Genomic DNA, 25,208 nt, shown 5'->3' on the forward strand with positions numbered 1-25,208 from the left:
GTGAATCAAAGAAAAAGAATCGGTCAATCTATATGAAATTCGATCGACGAAGTCGCGTTGCTTTTCAAGAAAGATCTAGACGAAAAGTCCACGAGGATATTAAATTTTGCGTGGTTAAAATCGTGATGAAAATGCGTTAATTCACCGGTGAGGATGATCGTTGGAGTGTTCGGCGTCTGAGGTGTGAGTTGTTGAGTGGTGGTAGTGGTGGTCGCGGTCGTGGTCGTAGGCTGGAACGGCATTTGCGGACTCGTGCTGAAATAACCAGCATCCCCGCTGCCCAATTCACCCCCGACATTTATCGTGTCGTTCTACAAAGAAATTATCAACGAATTAAACGTCGCTTATGCGAGAAGAACAGTCGACTCGTCGTTCGAAAGAGAGTTACTTACCTGCGCGTAATTGGTGGTGTGGTTCGGCGAACCTATGTAAGTTCCAATCATGTTGGTCGATCCGGGCGTGTCCATCTGAAGCGAAAAAGAAAAAAGGCATAGAAAAAAATATAGAGGAACGAGTCAGTATCGAGGTAGGATTATAATCATGGCGCGTGCGCTCTCCCGATAAAACGAATCGGGATCGGGAGAGAACGGTGGACAGCAAGCAACGAGGAGAGGCGATTTTCTGCTTTTAATAATATATCGCGAACACTGCTCCGTCCCCGCGTTCGATCAACGAGGAAAATCATGCTAGAACGAAGCGAAATAAAGAAGGGTCGAAGAAGACGACGAGGGAGAAGGGCAGGATAAAAGTAAAGCGGAAGGAACGAAGAACAAAAGATGGGTCGAATCGAAAGATAAACGCTTTCATTGACCGACCTGGTTAAGAGGGTACTACAACAGTTTCCGAATTCTTTCACCTTCGGTTATCTTGCCGTTGATAACTAGAAGTTGAGCAATAGGAATCCACTAAAACAGTCTACTGCTGACCGTAGGGATTCCTATCGTACAATGGAAATTAAGGACTCCTAAGTACGCTTTATACGCGAACGTAGGATTCGTGGAGAATCGGGAGCAGAAACCGATACATACTCGGTATCGATAATTAATCACGCTATGCACTTCACTACCGACACAGTCTACTCTCTCGTCCTCCCTTCCACGATTCTACTAATCGAATATAAGGAGCCCGAACCTACGGCGATAATCAAGTACTCCTGGCACGTATTACATCGTACGTACACGTGTACACGATCCGTGGAAAATAGGCATCGAGGGCACCGATTATCTACTAGAACCATCAGCGCACTGTCACCCCTACTTCCACCGATCTACTTACAGGATATAGATATAAAGCATTCGCGATTCGAAACGCGAAGAATGCGACAGTAGCAAGAGAGGCGTAAGCTCGAGTCGTCGAAGGGTGAAAGAGAAGAATGAGTTTGATATAGTTTGCTAAGGGCGTTATTTCACCTCTATCTGCGTGCTCCAGGTGCAACCAAGTTCCATGAGCTGCTGCGCGAATTTCGGCCAATCCTGACGGATGCGGGCAACAGATAAACATCAAGGCTTAACATTTCAATGTATCGCAGAACGAGAGAGAATTAGGATTTCGAGTGGTACGAGGATGTTAAGAAATCGTTCGGATCGAATCGGTGCTATAGTCGACCGAAACAAGCGTGCGTGATTCGAAGATGCAACGCGACCGCCGTTGTTGCGTTTATCGATCAGCGAGCACCGCGATGAAAAATTACTTGGACGATCAATGAGCACGATGAAACGTCGTTCCGTCGAGAAAAGAAAATTCTAGTAGATACGTCGTAAGCGATACGTCGAACAATTTTCGCCCAAAAAATAAATGTCTCTGGCGACGGTTCGTAAGCGGGCAAACGAGCAAGCAGCTGCGAGCCGTTCTTAAAACAAAGATCATCGGTCGATTATCGGTAAACGGTTAACAAGCGCACAATGCGAGCTCGGCTACCGACAGCTCATGGATTATTAACTCGCATAATTATTTACAACCTTTTTAAACGACGTCGAACCAAACACGGGAGATCGGTATGCCGAAAGCGACAGTGACGGCACTTGATTCCTGCTAACTCGTACGCGTAGAATAATTCATACGTTTCGAGCTTCGTTTTAGTCGACGAAGGCCAGTCACCGTCAAACAAAATGCGAAAGAAATCCATGAGCCGTGACTGAAAGAAAAAAGACCGTGCCTTAGTCCTAAGACAATTTAAAAAGAAGGGGAAAGAAAGAAAAATTACTGCGGCGGTCCAACTTCCAATAGAATCTTGATACGCGATCGTCGCGGTTCGATAAATCTATTTGATCGGAAACAAACGTGATCGCGTGATGTTCCTTGTAATTTATCGCGATTCGTAAACGCGCGTGAACGTAAGAACGCGTCTGAGAAGGCGTTGCTTGTCATGCACATCGAAAATCGTATGTTATTCGCACCTCTGTCTGTAGAAACAATTAAAATACATACCCAACAGCATCCGTACAACGAGATTACGAGAAAAAAAGAAACGAGTAGAATCGCTCGCGTACTTACCACTCCCTTTCGTGTGCACAAACAAATAATATCGATCCGATTAAAACACGATAATTCGTTCAGTTCGAATGGTTCGGTGTTCTCGCGCGTGGAGCCGCGAAATTTCGAATAATCGTGTATTCGAAATTTCTCAACGGTCCTACTTGAACAACGCTTACGGCACGTTTTGATACGTCGGTTATCGCGTCGATCGATGAAACAAAATCGGATCGTTGCCTGAGTAGAAAAGAAAGAGAGGCGCGATCCGGGATGCCGGAAACGGACGCCTTTACTAACCATCGTGAAGTGCGCGAAATCCTGTTGAAGCGCCGCTTGCGCTTGATTCAGGAAATAACTATTCTGATCGATGTTCTCCGACGTCAAATTCGGTGGACCCGGATGCCCCGTGGGACTAGGAGGCGCCGACGGATTGTTGCTGTAACTTAAGGGACTGCCCTGTAACCAACAAGTATACGAATCAATTTTTATTCTCCGTTACAAAAGGATCCCGACTATTTCCCGACGTCGATGCTTACCTGAACCGTTAGGCCAGGCGACGATTGCGGCGACGGCCTGTTCACCTGCTGCGAGGACCTGTACGAACCTAACGAGTTCAGTTGCTGTTGCTGCGATTGTGTTTGGGGTTGCGACGACTTCTGCGAACAAACACGATACAGAGAAATTTCCTTCGCGGCAACGATCAACGAGTTGTAATTCGTATAGAAAAGAAAAGCGTTTGTTGTTCGAAGGAAATCTGCGGCGGCGATTGACTCTCGCGTCATTCGTCAAGTTCGCGAGTAAAAGACAATGAATCTCTTTGGGCCGATTTAACCCGTTGTGACGGTCACGGTTTCTGATAACTATATATTCGCGTAAAAGGAGAGAACGACGTACATGGAATACACGTATACTAACTGGACTTTGCGGTGGCACAGGACTGTGCGGTTGCTGATAAATGTAGTGGCCAGCCGGACTGTGGGTCGTCGCCGTCGGTGGTGCGGGTACCGGTTGCTGCGAATAACTTTGAAGATCCTGTTGCGAAGTACTTGTGCTGTTTTCCAGCGCCACACCCTGTTTCATAGCCATCGATATTAACGATCGGTCTGTCCACGCTTTTATTCTCTTTACCCCGTTTTTTCTTTCTTTCTTTCTTTCGCGTAGCTAGTCTGAATAGTTTTATCGGCTCCGTTGATTTCGAGCGAAAACGGCACCCCGTCAAAGGCGATTCGTATTTGTTTCTCTCGAGCCGTTCGAGCATTTGTCATTCGAGAGGATTTCAACGTTTTATCGCGCATCGTTGAATAACTAAACTAGTGGGCGTCCTTCTATTTCGAATCGATGTAAAGTATATAAATTTGGCAACGCGTCAGGGGACAATTAATGTTCATCTAACCGTGTGACGGGCAAAAGTTCCGTTCTCTCAGAGACTTGAAGACTCGGTGTTCGCGAATGCCAAGAAAACGGAACTTTCAAACTGTTCGGTATGAAATTTCGAATCGACGTTTCGCCCTCGACGATTCCGCTTAAACGGATTGTTTCGTTTCAACATCGATTCGCGACACGTAAGCTATACAATTTTCATTTTGCAGGCTGTCGACGTTGCGACTCTATAAAACGCTACCGGGGATACAAGGGAAAAGAATCGACGAAAAAAAAAGAAAAGAAAGCAAAAGTAAAAAAGAACGCCGTTATCGGTTGCGAACAAAAATTAATAATCGGCTACTAACCTTGCACGTGTGAAGGAACCTAGAGTTAACAGGCACTGATAAATGGTTCTGCAAAATAACAAACACAAAACAAACACTACAACAAAGGCAAAATAAAAATAAAAACGAAATTAAAGGTACCACTAAGCGCGTAGGAGGATGGTTGTGTATATCGAAGAAGCGAAGAAAATTACTGATCGATAATGTCGCGAATAAAACTTTTCTTCTTGTCATTGATCAAAAATAATTAACGAGTATTTTGTAGAATCTAAGAAAGCGTGAATAGATAATCGCGGTTAAAAAGGCACGAAAGTTATCGTAAACAAACGTTTACATAATTAGTCGAGAACCGTTCGCGATTTTTTGCCAGATCGAGAAAATGTGTTTTACCATCCAGGATGTTGGATAAAATCGATATTGAACCGTGTCATGACTAATTCAGACAACGATTAATAAACCGTGGTCGATATTGCACCATCGAAGAATAGTAACGTCGGCCTATCGAAACTGCACGCGAGCAACGCGATAATTATCCTTCGAAGCAAAACATTTGAACGGTTCGATTCCAGTTCAGTTCCATAATCGTACGCCGGTGATTAAACGACGATCGAAAGTCGGGACAAAATTATCATAATAGTTTGTTACTTTTGAAAATCGCGATCAATTACGCGCGATTACGGAACGCGTTGATTCTTTGTGCCGCGGAACAACGCTACGGTGGGTTATGAAAGCGCAGAAAAGCACAAAATATTTGTCTCTTCTCATGCAGTAAAACTATGTACTAAAATTTATGGAAACGAGGCATCTGCTCGTCGTCGAAAGCGGAGGCGAGAAAAGTATCGTCGTAAACGGGCATCTGCGTAGATCGATTCAAGACTTAAGATACATCGATAATCGGTTATTAACGCGAGGGTTAAGCTACTTTTAGCAACTTTTGCATCGAACGTTTCCGTGCGTAATGCATAATTCAGAATTGACCGATTGTAATCGAGTTACGCGTCTCGTTCCGAATAAATAGAATCACAGAGCGTGAAACGAATGCCTCGATTCCACGATACCTCGAGTCTAATCTACTTCGAAGTAATCGAGTAGACTTTGTCTTTCCAATATCGCGAAAAATCCTGTCGAAACTTTTCATCGAACCTTATGCCTCGAATCAAGGAAATCTGTTCATCTCGAAGCAACGAACTATCAACACGGCGTCGAAAGACACGTCGCGTCGGTTACTCCTTTATTGTCTATGAACGCACGAATCCAACATACTGGCAGAGGGTCGCAAAGGATATTTACTTGGGCACTTGTCGGATTTTGATCCTGCGGAAAGGATAGCCCACCAGCTTGCTGCAAGCTGGTCGGCGACAGGTTTGTAGGACTGCTCGTTTGACGACTCTGGAATGCACCGGCAAGTACAATCATATCAGATAACGTGACAAAAAGTATACTATTGCTACAACTATTGCTACGTTTCTAACAAGATGTTACTTCTTTCTTCTTTGCGGTAACTGCGTAAAGAGTACGTATACGGTGCGTTTCTTTTAATCTCGTAAACGAAATGTTCCAAGTTTTCACGATTAAAGGAAACGCACCGTGTACAGCGGGGAGGAGTCGGTGGAAAGGAAAGAAACGGTAGAATCCGTTGAACTTACGTTGCTGAACGGTGTACTGCTCGAATGGTCCTCCTGATCTGACGGGAAATGGACCAGATCTGGTAACGACCGCGTGTTTCCTATGGAAATTTGCTGTCCCGGTGGTTGAGAGCTCGGGTCTATGCTGCAAGACAAACACGTGCCCTAATCAGAAAAAATCGATGCGGTTTACGAAGGCTACACTTCAACGCGTTATCGACAGCTTATTTTACGCGAATGTTAACGAGTTTCGTCGACTACGCGTGTATCTGTATATGTATCTGTACGATCGAACGAAATAATGGCCTACATCGCCGACGCATAAACAATTGATAATCGTGTAAGTCGACGAATACGCAAACACGAAAGTTGCTCGTATCGGTCACCGGTCAACAACGTATTGAAACAAACAACTTGCGCGTCGAGTAAGAAAGAAAGCGGACAGATAAAATTAAACAGCGATCGCGCGAAAATCGAAGGTCCCTTACAACAATTATATAAACTCCGCACACGAGCGCATTAGTATGTGCGATAGAATGCGTCGCGAATACAATGAAACTCCGGTACAATAGCCACGATGCATAAATAATGCACAGAACGGAGCACACGACAATAAACAGTGTCAACTTTATCGGGAGTAGGATACGTTCGCGAGATCCGAAAACTTCGGTCGAAGAAAGTTTTGCAAATCGAGGATATCCTTACTTGTTGCCAGGCACTCTAGGTATTTCACAGGACGATCTTGGCCGCTCGATAAATCCGTAATGAAGATTTCTGTTGTCGCTTCCGGATCCGCTCATCGTGTGTTGATCTGCGAAACGAACGCAAAAATCTATACTTTTGTCGGTAAAAAATGGACGCGTTACGCTTAATTAAACAAACGATTAATCAATGTCGGATCGACAGTTCCCGACGGCAAAACGAATTCCACGTTGCCCGTCGGCCACTCGTCGTACACTGACCAACTAATCTTTCTCACGGGAAACGGCGATGCAACAAAAGAGAATACTCGAGAATCGGGCCGCGTGACGCTTAATTTTTGCACGAGTTACTTCCCCTACGTCGGCATTTTCCCTCGGGAAATTTCAAGCGTTCGGCGGTATCCTCCTCCGAAACAACGATAGATGTATCCAAGGCAAGGCGTCCGATTTCGCGACGGCAACCTAACACTGTGTAATGCTGCTTACTAACGTTACGACGGAGTATAACGTTTCAAGTTCGGGTTCTCTTGCCGTTTTCTGCGAAATTAGTGTTCGAGCTTTTCAATAACTGAAAAGTCGTTCGAATGAAAAGCCTTAGAACTTTGACGAAATTTCGAATGAATTTTCGCGAGAGTAGAAGAATGATTTTTCGGCTCGAGCGCACAAATCGTTTATCATAGGAAACGTGGTAGACAAGAGAAATCCCAGGAACGATGCGCGGACGGACTTAATGATCGCGCGATTACGTCCCAGATTAGCTACGTTCCGCGCGAACGATCCAATTTTATTTACATCGTCTGTTACTACGCCTGCAGAAGACGAGGAAACGAGAAACGGCGAGACGCGTTCGAGACACGGAAAGTTTTGAAAATTCGGCAACTTTTCATTTGGAACGCGGTTGCGAGCAAATTTCGTACAATGAAACTTAACGGCTTATCTAATCGACGCACCGAGTTAATGGTCGGTCGTAACGCGTATTACGATACGCGTGCACTTTCACCGTAACAATAAACGTGTCAAGAACAACCGGTACAAGAAACAAGAAAGGTGAACGCTTGTACCTCGGCGATGGGGGATGGGGGTAGTCGTTTGACAGGCCTCGTTGGCGCTTTGATGAAGGGCCGAATCCGAGTTGGTTCTCCTCCAGGTATCCGGCGGGGGTGGTGAAAGGTAAGGGACACCGCTGTACGGCGACGTGTCGTGCCTCTTCTCCATGGGACGCGACCTCATTGGACCAACCCCCATGCTTCTACCCCTCTCGTTGTTGCGGTACGCCATGGAATTGTGCTGCATCTCCTCCAGATTGCTCAGCGCCGTCTGCAAACGCAAATCGCGACAGCTGCATCATTCTCGCCTTTTTTCTTTCCTTCGAATCTTCGCTCTCAATTATTTGCGTTTCATCGTATTTCATCGCGCCGAGAGAGCGCGCTTTCAACTTTAGCCTCGAGCCGGAGGATTCGTTTGACCCTGATTTAGAATTTAGATCGCGTCGTGTCCGTGGACATCCCGGAAACTCGACGTCGCCGTCTCGAAAACCTCGCGCGATCGGATAACCGCGAATCATGGTCCCGCGCTTTTCACGCGATTCGACTAATTTTGCCATGAAATTTCGGAAACGGACAATTCGAGGAGCGAACGATAGACGAAAATCGTTTGAGACGCCGACAATGATCGGCTTTTGTCTAACTACGAGAAACTAAGAACTACTACGAGGCGCGCGCGTGGCAAATTATTAATTATAACACGCCTAGTGGCGGACGGAGCGACTATAGCTGCGCAAAGTTCAAGGAAACCGGCATTCTCCCGTACGACGAAGAAGGCATGCTCCTATTTGTAAAATGTACACGCAACGAATCGTTCGTTTACGCTCGATTTTTTCAGCCTGTCGGTTTAGTCCGATCGAAAACTCGAAAAATCGTTTCTTTTTTTTTTTTCTACGATTTGGTCGGCTCGTGTCGGAAACCTGGCCGGGTCGTACCTATCCAATTTTAGCATGGCAAGAATTGTATGGCATAACGATATATTTTTAGTCGGTACACGGCATTGCGAAGAAACGTGTACACGACCGTAAGTGTCTCCTGTTCCGAGTTCGAGCGCCACGGTGCATAAACGCGAACTGGACGGGTCACGATTCTTGAACGACACGTGCTCGACATATGCCATGCCAGGTATACGTCTACGAGTCCATTCATCTGACCCCGATACCGATTAACGTCTCCTTGCACTCTCTAATCGTGCTACTCCGTTCAGCTTTCGAGGTGGATTACGATCTGGATTCTGATCTTTATTTTTCTTTGCACGCGGCCTCCTGTCCGAGAGCACTCCGTTTCGGGAATCTTACGATAGTTAAACGATAAAACCGATGTTCGTCGTAATATTGCAACGTTATCTATCGGCGCGTCGCGTGCCAAAAACTTCGGATATCCTCGCGAACGAAAATCCAGCGTACACGAGAGTTCAACGATCGAATAACCAGGTGTACTGGCCATCGGTCTATCGAAAAATTGTCTCGCCGATCAAGCGTGCCGAGACCGAACTATCGTGCACGAAGCAAATAAAAAGTCGATTTCGATTAAAACGTCCGCCAATGAGTCGTCGAAGATTTCCTCCTTAAAAAGTTCATGCATCGTTCGCCGGTTAATCTCTCGTTTAGAAAAACAGTGTTTACATAATAATCGGCAAGGTCGTGCACACGAGATATCGAGCCTCGCTTATGAACGGTCAAACGAAGAGGTCAGTTTGTCGAGAAATGACCGAACGAGAGAGAAACGGCCGTAACGCGGCAACAAGATGGGACATACGCTCGTACAGGCGTGTGTCGTGGCGGTGGGTTTATCGACGAAAAATCGTAACTCGGACCTCACAGAAACGGAATCTCGAGGTAGGCGTCGCGTCGCGAAAAGCGAATTTCCAACGAGAGAGAATAACGGGATGCAAGGCTAAAAATAACAATTTCATCGGTTGCACGGCTACGAAGAAGAAACTCGCTCGTAATTCGTCGGTCGAAAGTAACGTTTCCCGAGTTGGCACGCTTGCGGCCGGTCCGCACTGGCACACTTTGCGGGATTTCCTGTGGGAGAGAACGCCGAGATGCCTGAACAAATTCCTAACCGTCCCGTTCCTGCTCACCATGTGTCGCTCGAGCTTAGTTCGCACGGTTATTACCTAATATCTGATGAATTATGCGGTAAACAGAGAATATGTCCTCTCCCACGGTTCGCGCCGCGAACAAACGATCATTTCGAACACAAATGGCTAATTTTTAATTACCCTGAGCTTAACTTAACGTCATCGATATATCTTTATATCCGGCATTACCGAGTATAAGGATTCCGATCCTACGACGACAGGATCGAGTTCCCATTACGAATTAATCGTATTCGTCGATTCGTGGCAAACATGGACCAACGTTAAAGGCACCGGACGACAACTTCCAGTAACTAAAATCGACTCGACGTTGCGACGACTCTCGGTCCATGTAAAATGCAAAGCCGAGGAATCGCGCGAGAAAGATCACGTGCGGTGCCGCGATAATCCGTAAATTGTTTAGCGGCGACGATTGGACAACGTCCAACGGGATAATTTACGGCGCCTTACTCGCACGATCGTTACAACCGGAGAGAAATGTTACACTGGCTGGGATAGTCGTTTCTCGAAACAGTCGTGCGAAATAAGAAGAAAAAGGAAAAAAAAAGAGAAAGAAACGCGCGAAATACGAAGAATAACCTTGCACTTAATACGACGAAGAGTCGCGTGGTTAGGTCTGAGTTAGTCTGATCGTTGGTATCCGTCATCGATAGCGGAAGAAACAGGTATTCGATGTTTGTACGTAGACGAGTAGGTCAGGTTAGACTAGAAGCGCCTCTCGCAGGAGAACACGCAAATGTTACCGTGTAATTGTACGCGTAACATAATTATCGGTAATACGACGGTGCATTTAGCTTTCAATTAGGAAAAAGGAGAGGACGCGCACACGCGTGTAGGTTGAAGCTTGATCTGCTACAGTGTTACAACGCCTAGTACCGCGGACAAGATTACGAGGTAAATTATCAAGGGACACGGTAAATGCGTTCGAAGCGTTCTATGGCGTCGCGACGCCTACCTGAAACACGAGCGAATTATGTATCACGAGCATCGAAGCGGCACTTCGAGCTCGATGCTTCGATCTTCGTTCGTTATTAAGAAATGAAATATATTTCGCACGAACATTCGAGCGCAGCGATAACCGCCATACAGATTTCTTTCGTCGACTATTCGCGTACCGTTCAAGCAAATGTGTCCACCTCGGATAGAACAATTTTTACAAAACGTTATACGGAATCGTTTGTTCGGGATCTTACTCCGTTGGCATTTTGAAGAGGTTACCGGTTTCGATACCAGTCTTACTGGATCGGACTAACTATATATCGCTATTTACATACACTAATATGCAAAATGTATCGATAACCGGATGGTAACGATACGAGAATAGCTTCGATGCCATCTTTTTTTACACCGACGCGTCTCGAGTGTTTTGAAACGCGACGTTCTCCGAGGAACAGGGAAAATATTCCTTTCGATGAACGCGTCGACGTCGAAAAGGAAATTTTTTATAGCCTTTTCGTTTATCGTTCGACGTTTAAAAAGGACGCGCGTCCTGTAAATTGCGAGTCGTGCACGACGAAAGAAATTACAAGGCGTTTAAAAAGATACACGAACATCGAAGAAGAAGAAAAAGAAGATGAATTGTTTGCGTTGCTATCGACGGTAAAGCTGTCGAACGACACGATGCAATTCGTTTCAAGGTGGCTGATTATCGTGAATAAATAAGAAGAAAATCGAATGTAGTGAATGAAAAACAGGTTTTCCTTCGTCGTATAACTTTATTTTGCATATTCTCGTTAGTATTCAGGGAATTAAATCGAGACGTGGCTTGTTCATACCGCTGAAATTAATGAAACAGCCTGTAGATAGAGCCTCGAACGAACGACTCACGCGTGAACGAAAAAACTCGATCGATCCGATCGACATTCGTAAATCGTTTATTAATCGCTGACGACAAGGAATTATCCTTCGTTACGATCTATCGTCCCGAAATCTTTATCGATGACGAGTTGGTCGATTCCCGCTGGACGAATATTGACCTCGTATCTTAATCCTTTGAACTCCGATCAGTCTGGTCACCTCTATACGACCAGAGAGAGAATCCCTGATTATCGAATAGAGCGAAAACAACGAACGTAAAAGCTAACTCAACGAATGGAAGCGACTAGAGTATGTGCATGTCGAACGGGACTAAGTCGCCGGGTTTCCGGCGAACAAGCGAGAGGAGAAAATATTCTATGCTCGTCGAGTAAACGGTACGCACTTTTCGAGCTCAAATTGCTTGTACGTGTTTCGATTTTAAAAATCCTTCCTCGCTGCTCCTATCGACGGAGCAACTGTTCGCGATCCTTTAATTGGAAGAGTCGATAGCACGATTAGATAGATATTATCGCGAAAAAGTTGTCCTAATAACAATAATAAAAACGTCGTAATTAAGGAAAGTGTCGAGTCGTGAAACGTTCGAACAACGGGCCTCGGCAGGGACCGACATCGTTAATTAACGACGATGCTAACCGAAGGTGAGTCGTCGCGACGCGTACAGATTCGTTGATGCGTTTCACTCGCGAACCTGACATTGAGAAACTTCTCAATGAGATGGTCGTTGCCTCCTTTTTCTATCGCGTACTTGTACGCGTCCGGACTATTCGCGAAAACTCGCCGCTATCGTAACTTATCGAAATGGGTTGTTAAAGTTAAAGTCGATGAATTTTAATCGAGTGTTGCGCGAAACGTTCGCGACAGGATAGAAAACGCGCGTTATAACCGATATTTCTTCGGAGCGTCGACGCTTATGAGGTCAGGCGACGAAATAAAAGTCGACGGAACACGTGTACGACACGCACGCACTTTGCCTCTTCTTTTGCCTGCCGAGATATTCAACGTCTGGAAGATGTAATATACGAATAGAAAATAAGAAGACGAGGAGATCAGCGCGGTTCAGCAACGTTCACTAATAATGATATTAGATATTCAGCAGACCCAACAGCGGTGTCCTTCGATTTTTACAGATGATATTCAAGGACAGCGTGGCCGATCGAACGCCGATGACACTTTCCACTTTGTAATTTTATCCTCTTTTGACCCCTTATGCACATCGACCGCTCGATGAGTCGACAACGGTGCAGTGGAATGAGAAATTATAGGATGAGCCGCGCAGGCCAACGGCGTGCGACTTTCTCGGAGGAAAAACAACGACCTTCGACATTATTGGCCAACGTTACTTAACGTCCGCCGAGAAAATGTCTGCATACGCGTTTATTCGAGCGGTGAAAGTCACCGATTATTTTCTTTCTTCGAACCGAGTGGTTCCTTTCAAAAGCGAACGATCCTTGCAGAATTTATTTCGTTCGCGTTCTCCGATACTTGAATAGAGTCGGAGTACTCGAATCGCGATAGAAATAAAGAGAATGCAACGATATCGTTTAAACGTTATTCTCGGATACCGAATTACCGTAACTGCGTACATTCATGGGCCACCGCGAAACTATTAAGAATAATTTGTTCGTTTACCGCGTCGACTCTGTATCTGGAGGCGATTCGAACGTTTCTTTCTTTGTTTCGATTCGTTTTTCAATTATTTAGATCGTAGCCGTCGCGCGGTCGACGTATTAATACCTTCGCGAGTGGGTCGTGGCGCTTTGCATTGCCGAAAATGCCAAGAAACATGCATGTTGGCGAACGTATCGCGTGGAGGTTCCGCAGGTGGAAGGAAGAGTCGTGGGTCGAGTATGAATGGCCAGAAACGCGGAAGACGTTGGAGAGGTCAGGAACCGATCGACGACGAGCGTGAAACTCCCTCCTCGTCATTCCTTCAACCCTTCTGTCCCTCTTTCTCCTTCGCTTCTAGTCCTTTCAGAACGACTTTGCTCCACCCACGCAACGGCGTCTACTGTCTCCCCGACGCCGCTGACCCACCCACTTGCCAGAGGATACCCCTTGTGTCGTTCAAGGCTGCGCGATTCAACCTTACGCTCCACTTTTCCACGGAATCGTTCTTAACCCTTTACGGTTTCGCTTCGAACACCCTGCACACGCATAGTCACGAGTAGTCACGATCGAGTCATCGGCGACCAGTCACGAACAGCTGCGAAATAAAAATAGTAAAACGACGCTTTCTCCGGGAACGATGAATTTTCATCGTGACTCGAAGACGATGCGAGATAGAAGCAAAGAGAATCTCGAAACATCGAGACGACGGTCCATGGAGACGATGGAACACTGGAAATCACGATACATATAATCATTCACGGAGATGGACGACTTCCCTTTGAAAGTCGACGGACAGTGACCAACATAAGGCGCGTCGTTAATCGAGCTTCGAAGAGGAAAAGACGGGCCAAAAAACTTTGTGCCGACCGAGATCGAACTCGGCCGCGCGTGAATTATACATTAGACAAATCCAATTACATATTTCTTTGATAATCCCGAGAGATCGAAAGAGATATCGTAGAAAGTTGTACGTATATACTCATCGATCGTGTATTTATTATTATCGCAAAAATATTCGTTCCTAAGTGGCAGCAGTCTAAACGTATAAATTTATTCTTCTTCATTGAACCGATTCGAAAGAAAGGAAAACGTCGATAACTGCTCGACGAATTCGAGCCTGAAAATATTTCCACGCAGTTACGTAGCCTCGCGACGGCCGAAACCTTCGTCTCCGGCCACCTGTAGAATATAAATAACGAGCAATCAATTTCGAGATCGTGCCGGATCGAGATGTCATGCCGGATCGCTAGAGATCATGTAAAACGCGATAATCTGGTTGGCCAAGAAACTTGCGGACCGTCGTCGAATCATACGTTCTGAAAAGATCGAAAGATTTTTCTTTGCGCTTCTCCGATCGTTCGAAATAAAATGTCTATAGATGCCAATGGAGACACGAGAGGGTTAATAATTCATATTATTCTATGTATGTCTATTCCAATCGTAAGCTTTCGGCAATTATCAGTCGGCGTATAACGATTTTTTATCTCGATAAAGGTTAACGAGCATCTCGGCAAAACTGTAATCGTTTCTGCAACGCGAGACAAAAGATCAGGTTAGAGTTAAAAATGTAAAACAGAGGCGCTAGCGAACGAAGAGCCTTAAAATCCGAAGGAAATCGGATGGAGGTGCCGAGCAAGACACTCTATTCGTCGGCTCGAAGAAAAACAACGAAATCGGTCCGAAGGAAAATGTTTCTTCGCGGAGCTAGTCGAAACTGGGCGCAGTTGCAGTAGCCATCGACGCGCTGCTAACGAAACAGGCAAACGAGTACCTGCAGAACGCGATCAATACTCCGTGCACGAGTGCACACTGGTCGGAGAGCACGTGTTCCCGTTTGTTTTCCTCCTTTCCCCTGCAAAGCTCGCGCCGCGAGTTTGCGTTCACCGGTCTTCGTTTCCTCGTTCTTTCAGCCGTTCCTCGACGAGGAATTCGCTGAATGAACCAGAACGCGGATTACCTTCGGAAGGAAACGACAAGTTTCGTATCGTCCTCTGAATACGAACGATTCATTGACCGTTTAATTTCGGAAACAACAAATTTCTTTTTCTTTTTTTTCAGGCAACTTACAGATTTTAAAAACGCAACGGCGATTAGACAGGTTACGATAAAGTACAAGCGGATCCGATGGTCCTTCGGATGAGAAGGCCGAGGCAATATTTCCAACTGTTTAATCGACAGGCATAAATTAACGCGGTACATTAGGCGTTTAGCATGAAACTGTTCGTTCGGTTAGTCGACCGGATAATAGACACGAAGCATCGTCCGCACGAGCAACCTAATCGCAATTATACACCGAGGGTTAACTAACCGAAATGTCATGTACGTGCATCGAATCGCGGAACTTTCGATCGATCTTTCCCCTTTTCGCTCGGTCACTTACCGAACGAATCGGTCAGTTCCGAATCGTGATAAGTATCGTTTCGCTGGAACGTTTTCTATTCGAAACATTCCTTTCTAAGCTCCTTTCTAAACGAGCACTAGAAAATTCGGAATAGTCGCAGCGATCGTTACCGACGAATCAACCCGACGACAATCCCGACAGAGCGATTTTGTCGCGGGGAGATATCTGGAGCAACGATATCAATGTTCGACGGCACCCGTTGCCAGTCCAAGAGGTTAAAGCCGAGTTTGCACGACAACGTAAACTCGGGCGTCGCGCGGGCTGCAGGTGGGCCATTGCACGTGCGCGGCCAGCAGCAGAAATCCGGCGAAATTCGATCGATTCCGGCGAAAGGAGGAAGGAAGGTTCGACGAACACGACTCACAGATTCGAAGGGAGGGGTGGATGAAAGAAGGAACGTTAATCGAGGCAGAGGTACGGGGTTGAAGACGTTTGCACCGACCTAGAATCGAACCGAACCGTACTAAGAAACCGAGCGCTCTCTTGACCCCGATATCCCTCGAGGTGCGTTTCTTTGCCCGATCGAAACACCCGACCTTGGCTTCGAGACCGATGCGCCCGGGCTCGCGTTATCTACCCACCCTCGATTCTCGACCATCTTTAACCTCATTCCAATTTTTTCGTCCAAACGCTAATTCTCGTCACTCGCGCGTTCGGCAACGTTTCTTTTGCCTTTCTTTATCTCCTGACCCGCTATTAACCCTTCCATACTGGATTCGACGCGAGTTACATCTCTCTGCAAATCGCCGGAAAGATTCGCGCGTCGATAGGCCACCGACGTCGAGGTCACAAAGGTTAATTAACTCGCAATTCGTAGAGCCAATCGATCCGTAGGACGTTGCGTGAAATCGTATCGCCTCCGACAGCAACTGGAGCATGCACGAGAGACTCTTTGGCCGGTGCATATCGATTTCGTCCGGACGTTACGCCGGTCACTTCCGTGCGACTCGAAATTTAATTGATAAAACGAGAAGAACGCCGATCTAATGGCAAATTACGAACGTTGTTAACGAGATATCTGATCGGTCAAAGCGCGAATCTCGACGATATTTTTTGTCGAACGCGTACGGAAGATGTCGATTAATTAATCGTCGAATCGACAAAGGACGTTACCGACGCGATACAAGATCGCTGTTCTTCGATACCGGAACCGATAACGATCATTAAATTTGTCCACGACTCGGAAACATTTTCAATGTTTTGACCGGAAACGAGAAACGCGATTACGCAAGGAGCGTTTCATCGCGAAACAAGAATTATCGCGTACGAATATCGTCTTAACCACGACCCGTCGTAATTTCACGCGATCATTTTCAACTTCTAACCAACGGTTTTGCATTTTAATCAGAAAAATAGTGACCAACCCAGGTATAAGAACGAGTAATTAGGAAATTATAACGTAACGGGGACTGGTAATTTCAAAAGTTAGAAGTTCCGACGATTGCACGAACACGGCTGAACGTGTTATCTCGCGTTGCCGTATTTGTTATACATTGCCAAACGACAACGCTAGAACTTCTTTCTTGCCGGATTTCCAAATTTAGTTCGACAGCTGGCTTCCTCGGGTCATTCTCCGATTAAAAATATAACGATTTTATCGAGTCGATTCGTAAGCGCGCTCCGGTATAAAAACAAGGCGAGATAACGATTTAGTAAAATTTGTTGACGAGCGTCGGTAATCGCGCCAGTTAGTAATAGCTGGAAGAAACCTTCCAAATTACTTCCAGGCTCCTCCGAAATTCTAAAGTTCCTCCGAGAGAAAACGGAACGCAGGATGCGCTCAGGGTCACGGTCGCCAACTTGTACACGTAATCCAAAAGCCACTTCCGTTACACAGGTGAAAATTAACCGAGACAACAAGCACCGAGGACTTCAATCAACGAGCAAAGAATGCACGCCGCTAACCCTCCCTTACGCACGCCCACATCCCGTGCATCCCCACGATCGAAGCGGAGCGACGCGTTATAAAAACGCGACATCGCGGCTAAGTCGGCGCATTGTATCGTGTACGACGAACTCTCATCGATAGAAGTATTTTTTTTTTAATCGCGAAGAAAAATCAGGGAAGAACGATGGGTACCAAAGGGGGCTTGCTGTTACTCGCGATCGTGTACTTGCAGACGGTTCTCGTGCGTGCTGCGGTAAGCTTTCAAACTGCTCGCTGTTTCCGACGCGGCGAAAAGAGCGGGTGAAACGGGTCTGGCTGACAGGGTAGCAAACGCGGGAGAAAGTTGATCGTTTTCTATGCTTCTATCGAGTGTTCGATCATTTAACTTCGATCCGGTTCGATAATATTTTTATTCTTTTCATATGCCGTTTATTCTACGAGTGAAGTGCGGTAACACTTGTGAATTTAAATATTAAAACGTTCGAGTAGTTCGAAATAATAAAATAACAATTACCTCGTATTCGACTATTCGTATTAAAAATTTGTCGATCTCGATTCGAAGCGTAATATTGTTCGGAACATTTATTTCTATAGACGGAAATTTTCATTTGTCCGACGAAAAACAAGTTCCAACGGAATACTATAAAGGGCTACGCTATAGACTAGAGAGACAAAGAAAACACCGGGTCTAAGTTAACCATATCGATTCGTTGACCACGGATATATTCGAAACATCAACGAGTCAATAAGCGCGAAAATAACGAGACGAATGGCCGTGTGTAACCGGCTGATCGATACATCGAGACAATCGAATTCGAGATTAGAGGAAAAGCTTAATTGGAGCGTGCAAACTTTCTCTCGACGTAATTTCTATCAATTTTTTAGCCTGTCACGCGAACGCTTCTACTCGTTGCGAACACGTAAACATATCGAAATTGTAATTTAGTTAACGATACTCGAACGCGTAGATCGATCGAGATTCGATCGAGAAGGGCAAAGTACTTGACGATTATTTTCTATATCATTAATATTTGTCGAGCGAAGCAAAAACCGTTCATGTTCGGAATTGGCATCGAGGAAAAAATCGATTTGCCTGCTCGAACGATATTTGATTTGCTCTTTTTCGTAGCCGGATTGGATACCACCAGAAATATACGACATGATTGCCGACGACAAGAGTCGATGCATGAGCGAACACGGTACCAAACAAGGTTAGTATTTGTACACGGAACAACGATACTTCCATTCTTATACAAAAACATAACTATGAAATTAATATTCGGAAGTTTTTAAATAATTCGTTGTCTCCGAATGCAGAGGAAATAGACGAGGTATCTGCAGGGGTCATCAAAAACGAACCGTCGATCACCTGCTACATGTACTGCATGCTCGAAGCGTTTAGTTTGGTAAGTTTTCGGGACGATCGTCTCAGTTCGAGCTTGTCGCAGCGAAAATTATTTTGCTTTCAGGTGGACGATGAGGCACAATTAGAAACGGAAATGATGGTGGGTTTGTTGCCGGAAAGTCTTCAAGACAAGGCAAACAACGTGTTGAGCAAATGCACACCAACATGTACGTGAGCCATTTACGTCGAATTTCAAATATATTCCTGAATGTTTTTTTTTCTTTTGTCAAAAACATAATCTTTTTTTCGAGACGCGAAAGGGAAATTGAACGCGTTAACTCGGAAGAATATTTTCTTTTTTATGTATGTTTCTTAACGATAATTCGACTTTACAGCTGGCACCGATAACTGCAATAAGATATTCAACTTAGCTACCTGCGTACAACAGTCAGCTCCGGATGTAAGTTGTGTTCGATGTTGCAAAACACGATTAACAAGGACAGGTCACGAAACGACTCTAATGATTTTCCGTGTCCTTAGGTATGGTTCATGGTTTAACATCCTAAGAAAGAAGATTGTTTGACGGAGAGACGGAACGGCGATCATCGACGGACAAAAAGAAAACGATCTTATGAAATTCACAAGAAATCCCTACCCTACGTTGGAAAGGACAAGAAAAATCGCGCGGTCGAAGCAAGAAAATTTAAAAGAAGAAACGTAATAAGAAGGTGTAAACGTTTCGTTAGTTTCGCGACAAACGGCTCTAAAATCACCGCGTAAAACTAGCATATAATTGTAATTGTTCGAGAAACGTATATGTATATCGATAGTAAACGAAGGTAATCATGTGAAAGGTATAAAAATAAAATCGATTGGACGAGAGAAAAGAAAAGATCGAGGAAAGAATTTGATCGAAAACGATAAATCTGTTTAAAAAGGAAGGAAAGAGAAAAACAATAACGTATCGTGTACGTAGAGGTATTATATAACCGTTCAACGGCGTAGAATTCGCGAACCACTGATACTATAATTTGCACGACGATTTCATTCGTGAACGTCTTCGAAACCGACGTGATTGTATGTTTTCTTGTAACGCCTCCTACATGTTACGGGAAATGATACGCAGAATACACATCGGACAGCCATTAAAAACTGCTATCCTCAGTCGAGATAATTTTATAATGACATCATCCGACACGGTCACCATTATTATGCAATATGTATAGTATGTATATCGTTCGGAAGCGGTCGCTTCGCCTTTTTAAATTCGCTATCATTGCGAATCTTGATCGTTCATCGAGCGACACGTACGAGCAACAATTTCATTTTAATCGTTTAATAACGATTCAAGAAGAGGATCTTTCGTTACGACGAACAAACCAACGAATTACACGATCGTATCGCTGAATACATCACAGTGGCCCTGAATTTTGATATTACTATACCAATATTGCAGAAAAAAAGTAATTTATTACTTTCGGCTAACTAAGATAACGAAGATAATATAAAAGCATTATTAGAAAATTAAATAAAAAGATTACTTTCAATTTTAAATTCATTTTTTTTACGTTATCGATTATCTTAATTAACCCTATGTAATAAATTACCCACTAACTTCTTTATTTATTGGATTTTCAATTCCAAAAACACTGCACGTGGAACACGCAACAGCAATTATATATATCATTCGACATATGGCCGATTTTGAAACACCGAGGGATAACAGAACTCTACAATGACAAGACGTTTATAGTGCACGAATTTCAAGTTTAATGTTTAACGAATACAAGTGCATGAACATTTCATCGATATTATTTGTCGTTAGAGCAAATGACGAATCAATCGATGTACAACTCAAACTTGTCCTTTATCGACGGGAATTTTTATACAGTGATTCTCATCGGATCTTAAACTAATATACCACAAATACTATTTTGCGATGCGTTTACATATTGCTCTACGGTTACAACTTTCTAACATTAATCGCTACTAACGAGATATATAACTTTCATGCGTTATCGTGCAGGCAAGTCTCGTTAAAAAAGAAGAAAAAAAGAAAAGGAAAAAAGAAAAGAAGAGAGAGGTACATTGAACCTGTGAAGGGAGAGAGTCTTGACCGACTCGTGTGCGTGTCATCGATTCGTCCCTCCCAACAACGTCACCGTCGTGAGCTTGGTGCACGTGGTGTCGCTTAACCGAAGCGTATTCCTCGTTTTCAACTATCGACGACTGCTTCTTAATCGATCGAGACTCTTCGTCGACTTTCCGAACCTACGTTTACTCGTCTTTCAAACAAGAGTACCCACACGAAAGCTTGACCACGTATTTTTTCCTCGCCCCGTGTCTCGTTGCTCTCCAATGAAAACAACATCGAGCAATTGATTAGGAAACAGATTTCCAACGCGAACTTTCTTCTCTTTAAAACCATTAATATTTCGTAACTTTTCGTTGAACGATACATCGCGAGAAGTTTCGCGGTTGATGTTGTTTAGGTATAACAGAAAATCAATAGGAAACTCTGGAGGCAACACGATCCCTAATCGACTTCTCCGCGGTCTTTTATTTCAAATTGCCCATTACAATAGAGGACGTCGTCGAAACTTTTACATTAAATATATCTTCCGAACTGTCAACTATCCACGCTGAAAACCGTACACAGGCAAATTTATGAAATTTATAAAGTCGAAGAATACCGTTAGGTATCGTACGAGATCGCGGTCTAATTCGCGTTTAGTTCGCGAATCGAATCGAATCGAATCGAATCGAGGCATCGCGTTACGTGTTCTCCCGGCTACGGAGAAAAATCTTGAAACGTCTATTTTTACACGGTGACTGGAAATAGTCGGGTTTAATGAAAGGAGGCACGCGATCGCCCGGTCGTACGTTGCTCCAGTCATGAGTCACGCTTCGAACGCGAACTCGCAACAAGTAGAGAGGATCCTCTATGACTCTATGATGTCTGTCCGTGTATACATATAATTGATCGGACGAGCGACGATGCGGTGATTTCAATACCGTCACGAGGGTTACCGCGCATCCGTGATCCACCCGTAACGACCAACTTTTCTATCGAGTTAAAAGAATCTCCTCGAATCTCTCGCTCGGATAACGAACAAGTTATTACGCGTCGATAGATCGTATCGTTATCGATATTAACGTTACTAATCGCTGCTGTGGTTCATAATAAATATAGAGGCAAGAAGGTTCCCGTTACTTGCGTTCGATTTCGAAAGAACCCCGAGAGAGAACCCTGACAGAGCCTTCTATCTCTGCTCTCGACTAACGGAAACTTACGTTGCACCTGAATGTACAACTGATGTTGGGCACATCCAGCTGTCGAAAGTATTTACCACTTACAGGATTAAGTTCGTGCTATCTGCCTAAATGAAGGATAAACGTATACCTACATTTATCGATGTAACACGTAACATTTTATTGGCACACTGTGTAAGAAAATAATTTACAATTTTTCGAACGATGCAGTCAGGAGGGTGCGAACTGTAAGACACGTGACAAAGAAGAGGCAAAAAAAAACGGATGCAGCAACAGAAGAGATAAATTATAGTAATAGTAATCATCTAGTAAAAAAAAAACTAGACTGACTCGATTAGATGTCCATAGAGTACCTTAAGGTCGATCGAATGAATAGCAGCGGTGTGCGGCGAGGTGTGTTTTTTCGCGTCGGCGCCGCAGTTCGCATTGTTGTTTACATTCGGCAGAGAACCACCCGCCCTGAACTGATTTCCCAGGTTAATGTGCAGGTGTTTGCCGCTGGACTGCGGTGGGCTGGCGCCGGCACTCTTCACGGATAACGGGGTCTCCAGCACCCCGGACGATCCCGTGGGACTGGCGCACACCGAGCTGCTCGCCGAGGCGACCTAAGCAGGTCCATCGTTCATATGGTCACACCGACACGATTTTCTCCGGCTATCAAACACCTTTACACGGCACAAGACAACGCTAGTCATGCCTTTTTCGTTCGCTTCTATTCAGCTATTTTTTTTCTTCTCCGAACATAATGCGCTGTTCTCTATACCCCATCGAGTGTTTGGGTTATCGATTACGCTACACCGCGTTCCATTACCGTGATTCGAGTGAATCGGCTATTCCTTTAATCGTGTTGCGAAGCGGTAACAGTTACATAGTATGTATCTGCTTGAACCGCGAACGATGATTAACGCATTCGAAACCGATGACGCACCTTCGGTGTCTTACAAGTCTAACACGATTTCATGATATGAAAGTACTGCAAAACACTACTTACGACATATCGATTTAAATCTGGAAACTTGTTAGAAACGATCACGATATTTGAAATCGAAATTGACTGCTTCTTCGTCGAAATATACATACGAATCGGCCAATTTGCAACTTAGTACGTATCGCCGTCTAGCAAATATTCAATTTATAATCGTTACCAATTTATTCAAGAATCACAATATTTTATACTTTTTTCCCTTCCTTTCTTTCTCGCGCATCTTGGAATTTCTTTTTATAAGAGCCCGGTCTCGAATGCATTAAGGGCCTTTTTTTTCTGAACATCGTTTGCATCTTCTTCTTCGATCGCGATCGTTAAAAACCTACGCGGGTTAAATTTTACGCCAGGAACGTCGACATTCCTGTTCGACCACGATCCGATAAACAAGCTTCCTCTCCTCTCTCCTCTTCTTCCTACAAGCCGATCCCTTTTCCCATACACAGCTCTGTAGCTCGAATCTCGCTCGAGTCTCGACAAAAATTCAGTCGATTTGTAAGGAAATCTTTTTCTTCCTTATTTTCATTTCTGTTTCTTTTTCGACAACTCCGCGAGATATCGAGACGAGAACATCGAATTCGATGAACGACAGGAACGAACGAACAGAGGTCTACCGATAAAATTGTATTCGTAACTAGTCTGCAATGTCTCGAGACGAAATTACATAATTCCTCGCGGTGAAAGCAACTTCTCCAAATGCAACCTGTTTCGCGTTCACCGATCTCCCGAGTTAGAAACATTTTCCTAGCCTTTGCTCCGTTTATCGAACGCGTATCGAGAGATCTTTCGAAGAGAACTCAATTTATTGATATTATAATTGTCACAAGCGCTAAAGAGTACTATCATAAAAAGAAAATGAAACGATCGGATAGTGACAGAATAGAAATTTTCTCCCAAGAACATAAAACAATGAATATCGAGTAATTTATCGATGAAATTTTACGATATTGCCAACTTATCGATCGAATCTTAACTAAAGTAAATAAAATAAGTTCGTTTTCTCGTTTGAGCGGCAACGAATACCGCGCATGCGCATGGCACATCGAGTTCGAGCGATTAATCGTCACATTCGTAATCGTTATCGAAGCCGTTAACGGTAAAGCGATTCCAAAAGCGTGCACAGTTTAGTTCGTTCGATGAAAAGTCACGGTTCGGATCATAGGTACGAGTTCGATACGTAAGAAATCGAGCATAAGGACAAACCTTGGAAGAAGAAAGGATAAATGGTCGTGCGCGTGGATACGATGTTCGATACGATATACCGACAAACTCGAGTTATCGAAAACGATTAGCGTTACGTTAATTGACGCGATGTGTGCACGAGGTTATGTACATACACGCGATACGGACTCTTACTGCATGCCATCGAAAATTTCGTGAACCTAGCACACGCGAAATTTTCTCGAATTCGTGACTCTTCGTCTCATGATATCGATATCGGTATCGAAAACGAAAACATTCGTTGGTCGAATCGAAGAAATATCTACGAGCTTGAACGAGTTACTCGGACATTCCAACGTTCGCCAGATAATTCTGTGTGGTCGAGCACGCAAGAAAAATAAAGCGAACGCCGAACGCGCAAAGAATTCGACCGACACCTGAAAACGCGCCGAAACCGCTTCGAAAGTTAACCTCTTATGCGCCTAGATGCACGCGTTTACACATGCAGTGATCGAAACGCTGCCGAGTAATACGGCAATCGATACCAATTACAGAATTGGATATTCAAAGCGTTAAGCCTGCACTTAATTGCCATTCAACGTATAATCGTTTAATGATGACAGCATATACGTGCACATACGGCAGGCATTCGTTCACCGAAAGTATTTAGCAGTCGTGTAAAGGATTAAGTCGACGATACCGTAAATTTCGTGATATCGAGAAATCGAACGATACGCTTTAAAGTAACACCGCAGCTTCTGCATTTAGTACAATGCCGTTATTACGTAATCGTATGAACGATAATCGTACGAATACGAAAAACGCGCCAATTTCACACGATTCCTTCGCACAACGGTTTCCCCGTGAAATTCGAAAAGAGGGCGCTACGCACGGTTCGGAGCGAAAATTGTAATCGGTGTCTTCTGTTTTCCACGATCTGTATTTCTCGTAACACGCTGTTGTTCCAATAACACGAAGTTCCGGATAAACGAACCAAAGCATTCTCGCATTGCAACATCTTTAAATATTGTACGTAACCAACCGTAAACAGTCAACGAGACTCCGAACGAAAAGGTCCACT

At 44.5% G+C, this 25,208-nt stretch overlaps 2 protein-coding genes across 8 annotated transcripts in view; one reads left to right on the forward strand and one right to left on the reverse strand.

Annotated features, from left to right (window-relative positions):
• Crtc (CREB-regulated transcription coactivator) overlaps window positions 1-25,208 on the reverse strand; it is a 31,614-nt gene that overhangs the window by 4,896 nt on the left and 1,510 nt on the right. For 2 of the 7 annotated variants that reach the window (XM_076537736.1, XM_076537738.1), the window contains exons 2-11: window positions 22,338-22,589; window positions 7,566-7,821; window positions 6,509-6,614; window positions 5,825-5,948; window positions 5,469-5,567; window positions 3,388-3,543; window positions 3,009-3,128; window positions 2,770-2,928; window positions 393-467; window positions 146-311 (exon numbers count right to left, since the gene is read on the reverse strand). In XM_076537736.1, coding sequence (XP_076393851.1) covers window positions 146-311; window positions 393-467; window positions 2,770-2,928; window positions 3,009-3,128; window positions 3,388-3,543; window positions 5,469-5,567; window positions 5,825-5,948; window positions 6,509-6,614; window positions 7,566-7,821; window positions 22,338-22,589 — 1,513 coding nt within the window. Of the gene's footprint in view, window positions 1-145; window positions 312-392; window positions 468-1,409; window positions 1,473-2,493; window positions 2,500-2,769; window positions 2,929-3,008; window positions 3,129-3,387; window positions 3,544-4,199; window positions 4,248-5,468; window positions 5,568-5,824; window positions 5,949-6,508; window positions 6,615-7,565; window positions 7,822-22,337; window positions 22,590-25,208 lie in introns of all 7 variants that reach the window. The other 5 variants (XM_012281152.2, XM_076537737.1, XM_012281150.2 and 2 more) reach the window with 5 other exon arrangements.
• Window positions 17,461-19,869, forward strand: Obp1 (odorant binding protein 1). Its single transcript, XM_003701405.3, has 6 exons — window positions 17,461-17,619; window positions 18,496-18,577; window positions 18,684-18,772; window positions 18,836-18,938; window positions 19,107-19,171; window positions 19,252-19,869. The coding sequence occupies exons 1-6, from the start codon at window positions 17,551-17,553 to the stop codon at window positions 19,267-19,269; spliced, it is 426 nt and encodes a 141-aa protein (XP_003701453.1). The 5' UTR covers window positions 17,461-17,550; the 3' UTR covers window positions 19,270-19,869.

This window comes from Megachile rotundata, chromosome 12 (assembly GCF_050947335.1).
Source record: "Megachile rotundata isolate GNS110a chromosome 12, iyMegRotu1, whole genome shotgun sequence".
NCBI lineage: Eukaryota > Metazoa > Arthropoda > Insecta > Hymenoptera > Megachilidae > Megachile > Megachile rotundata.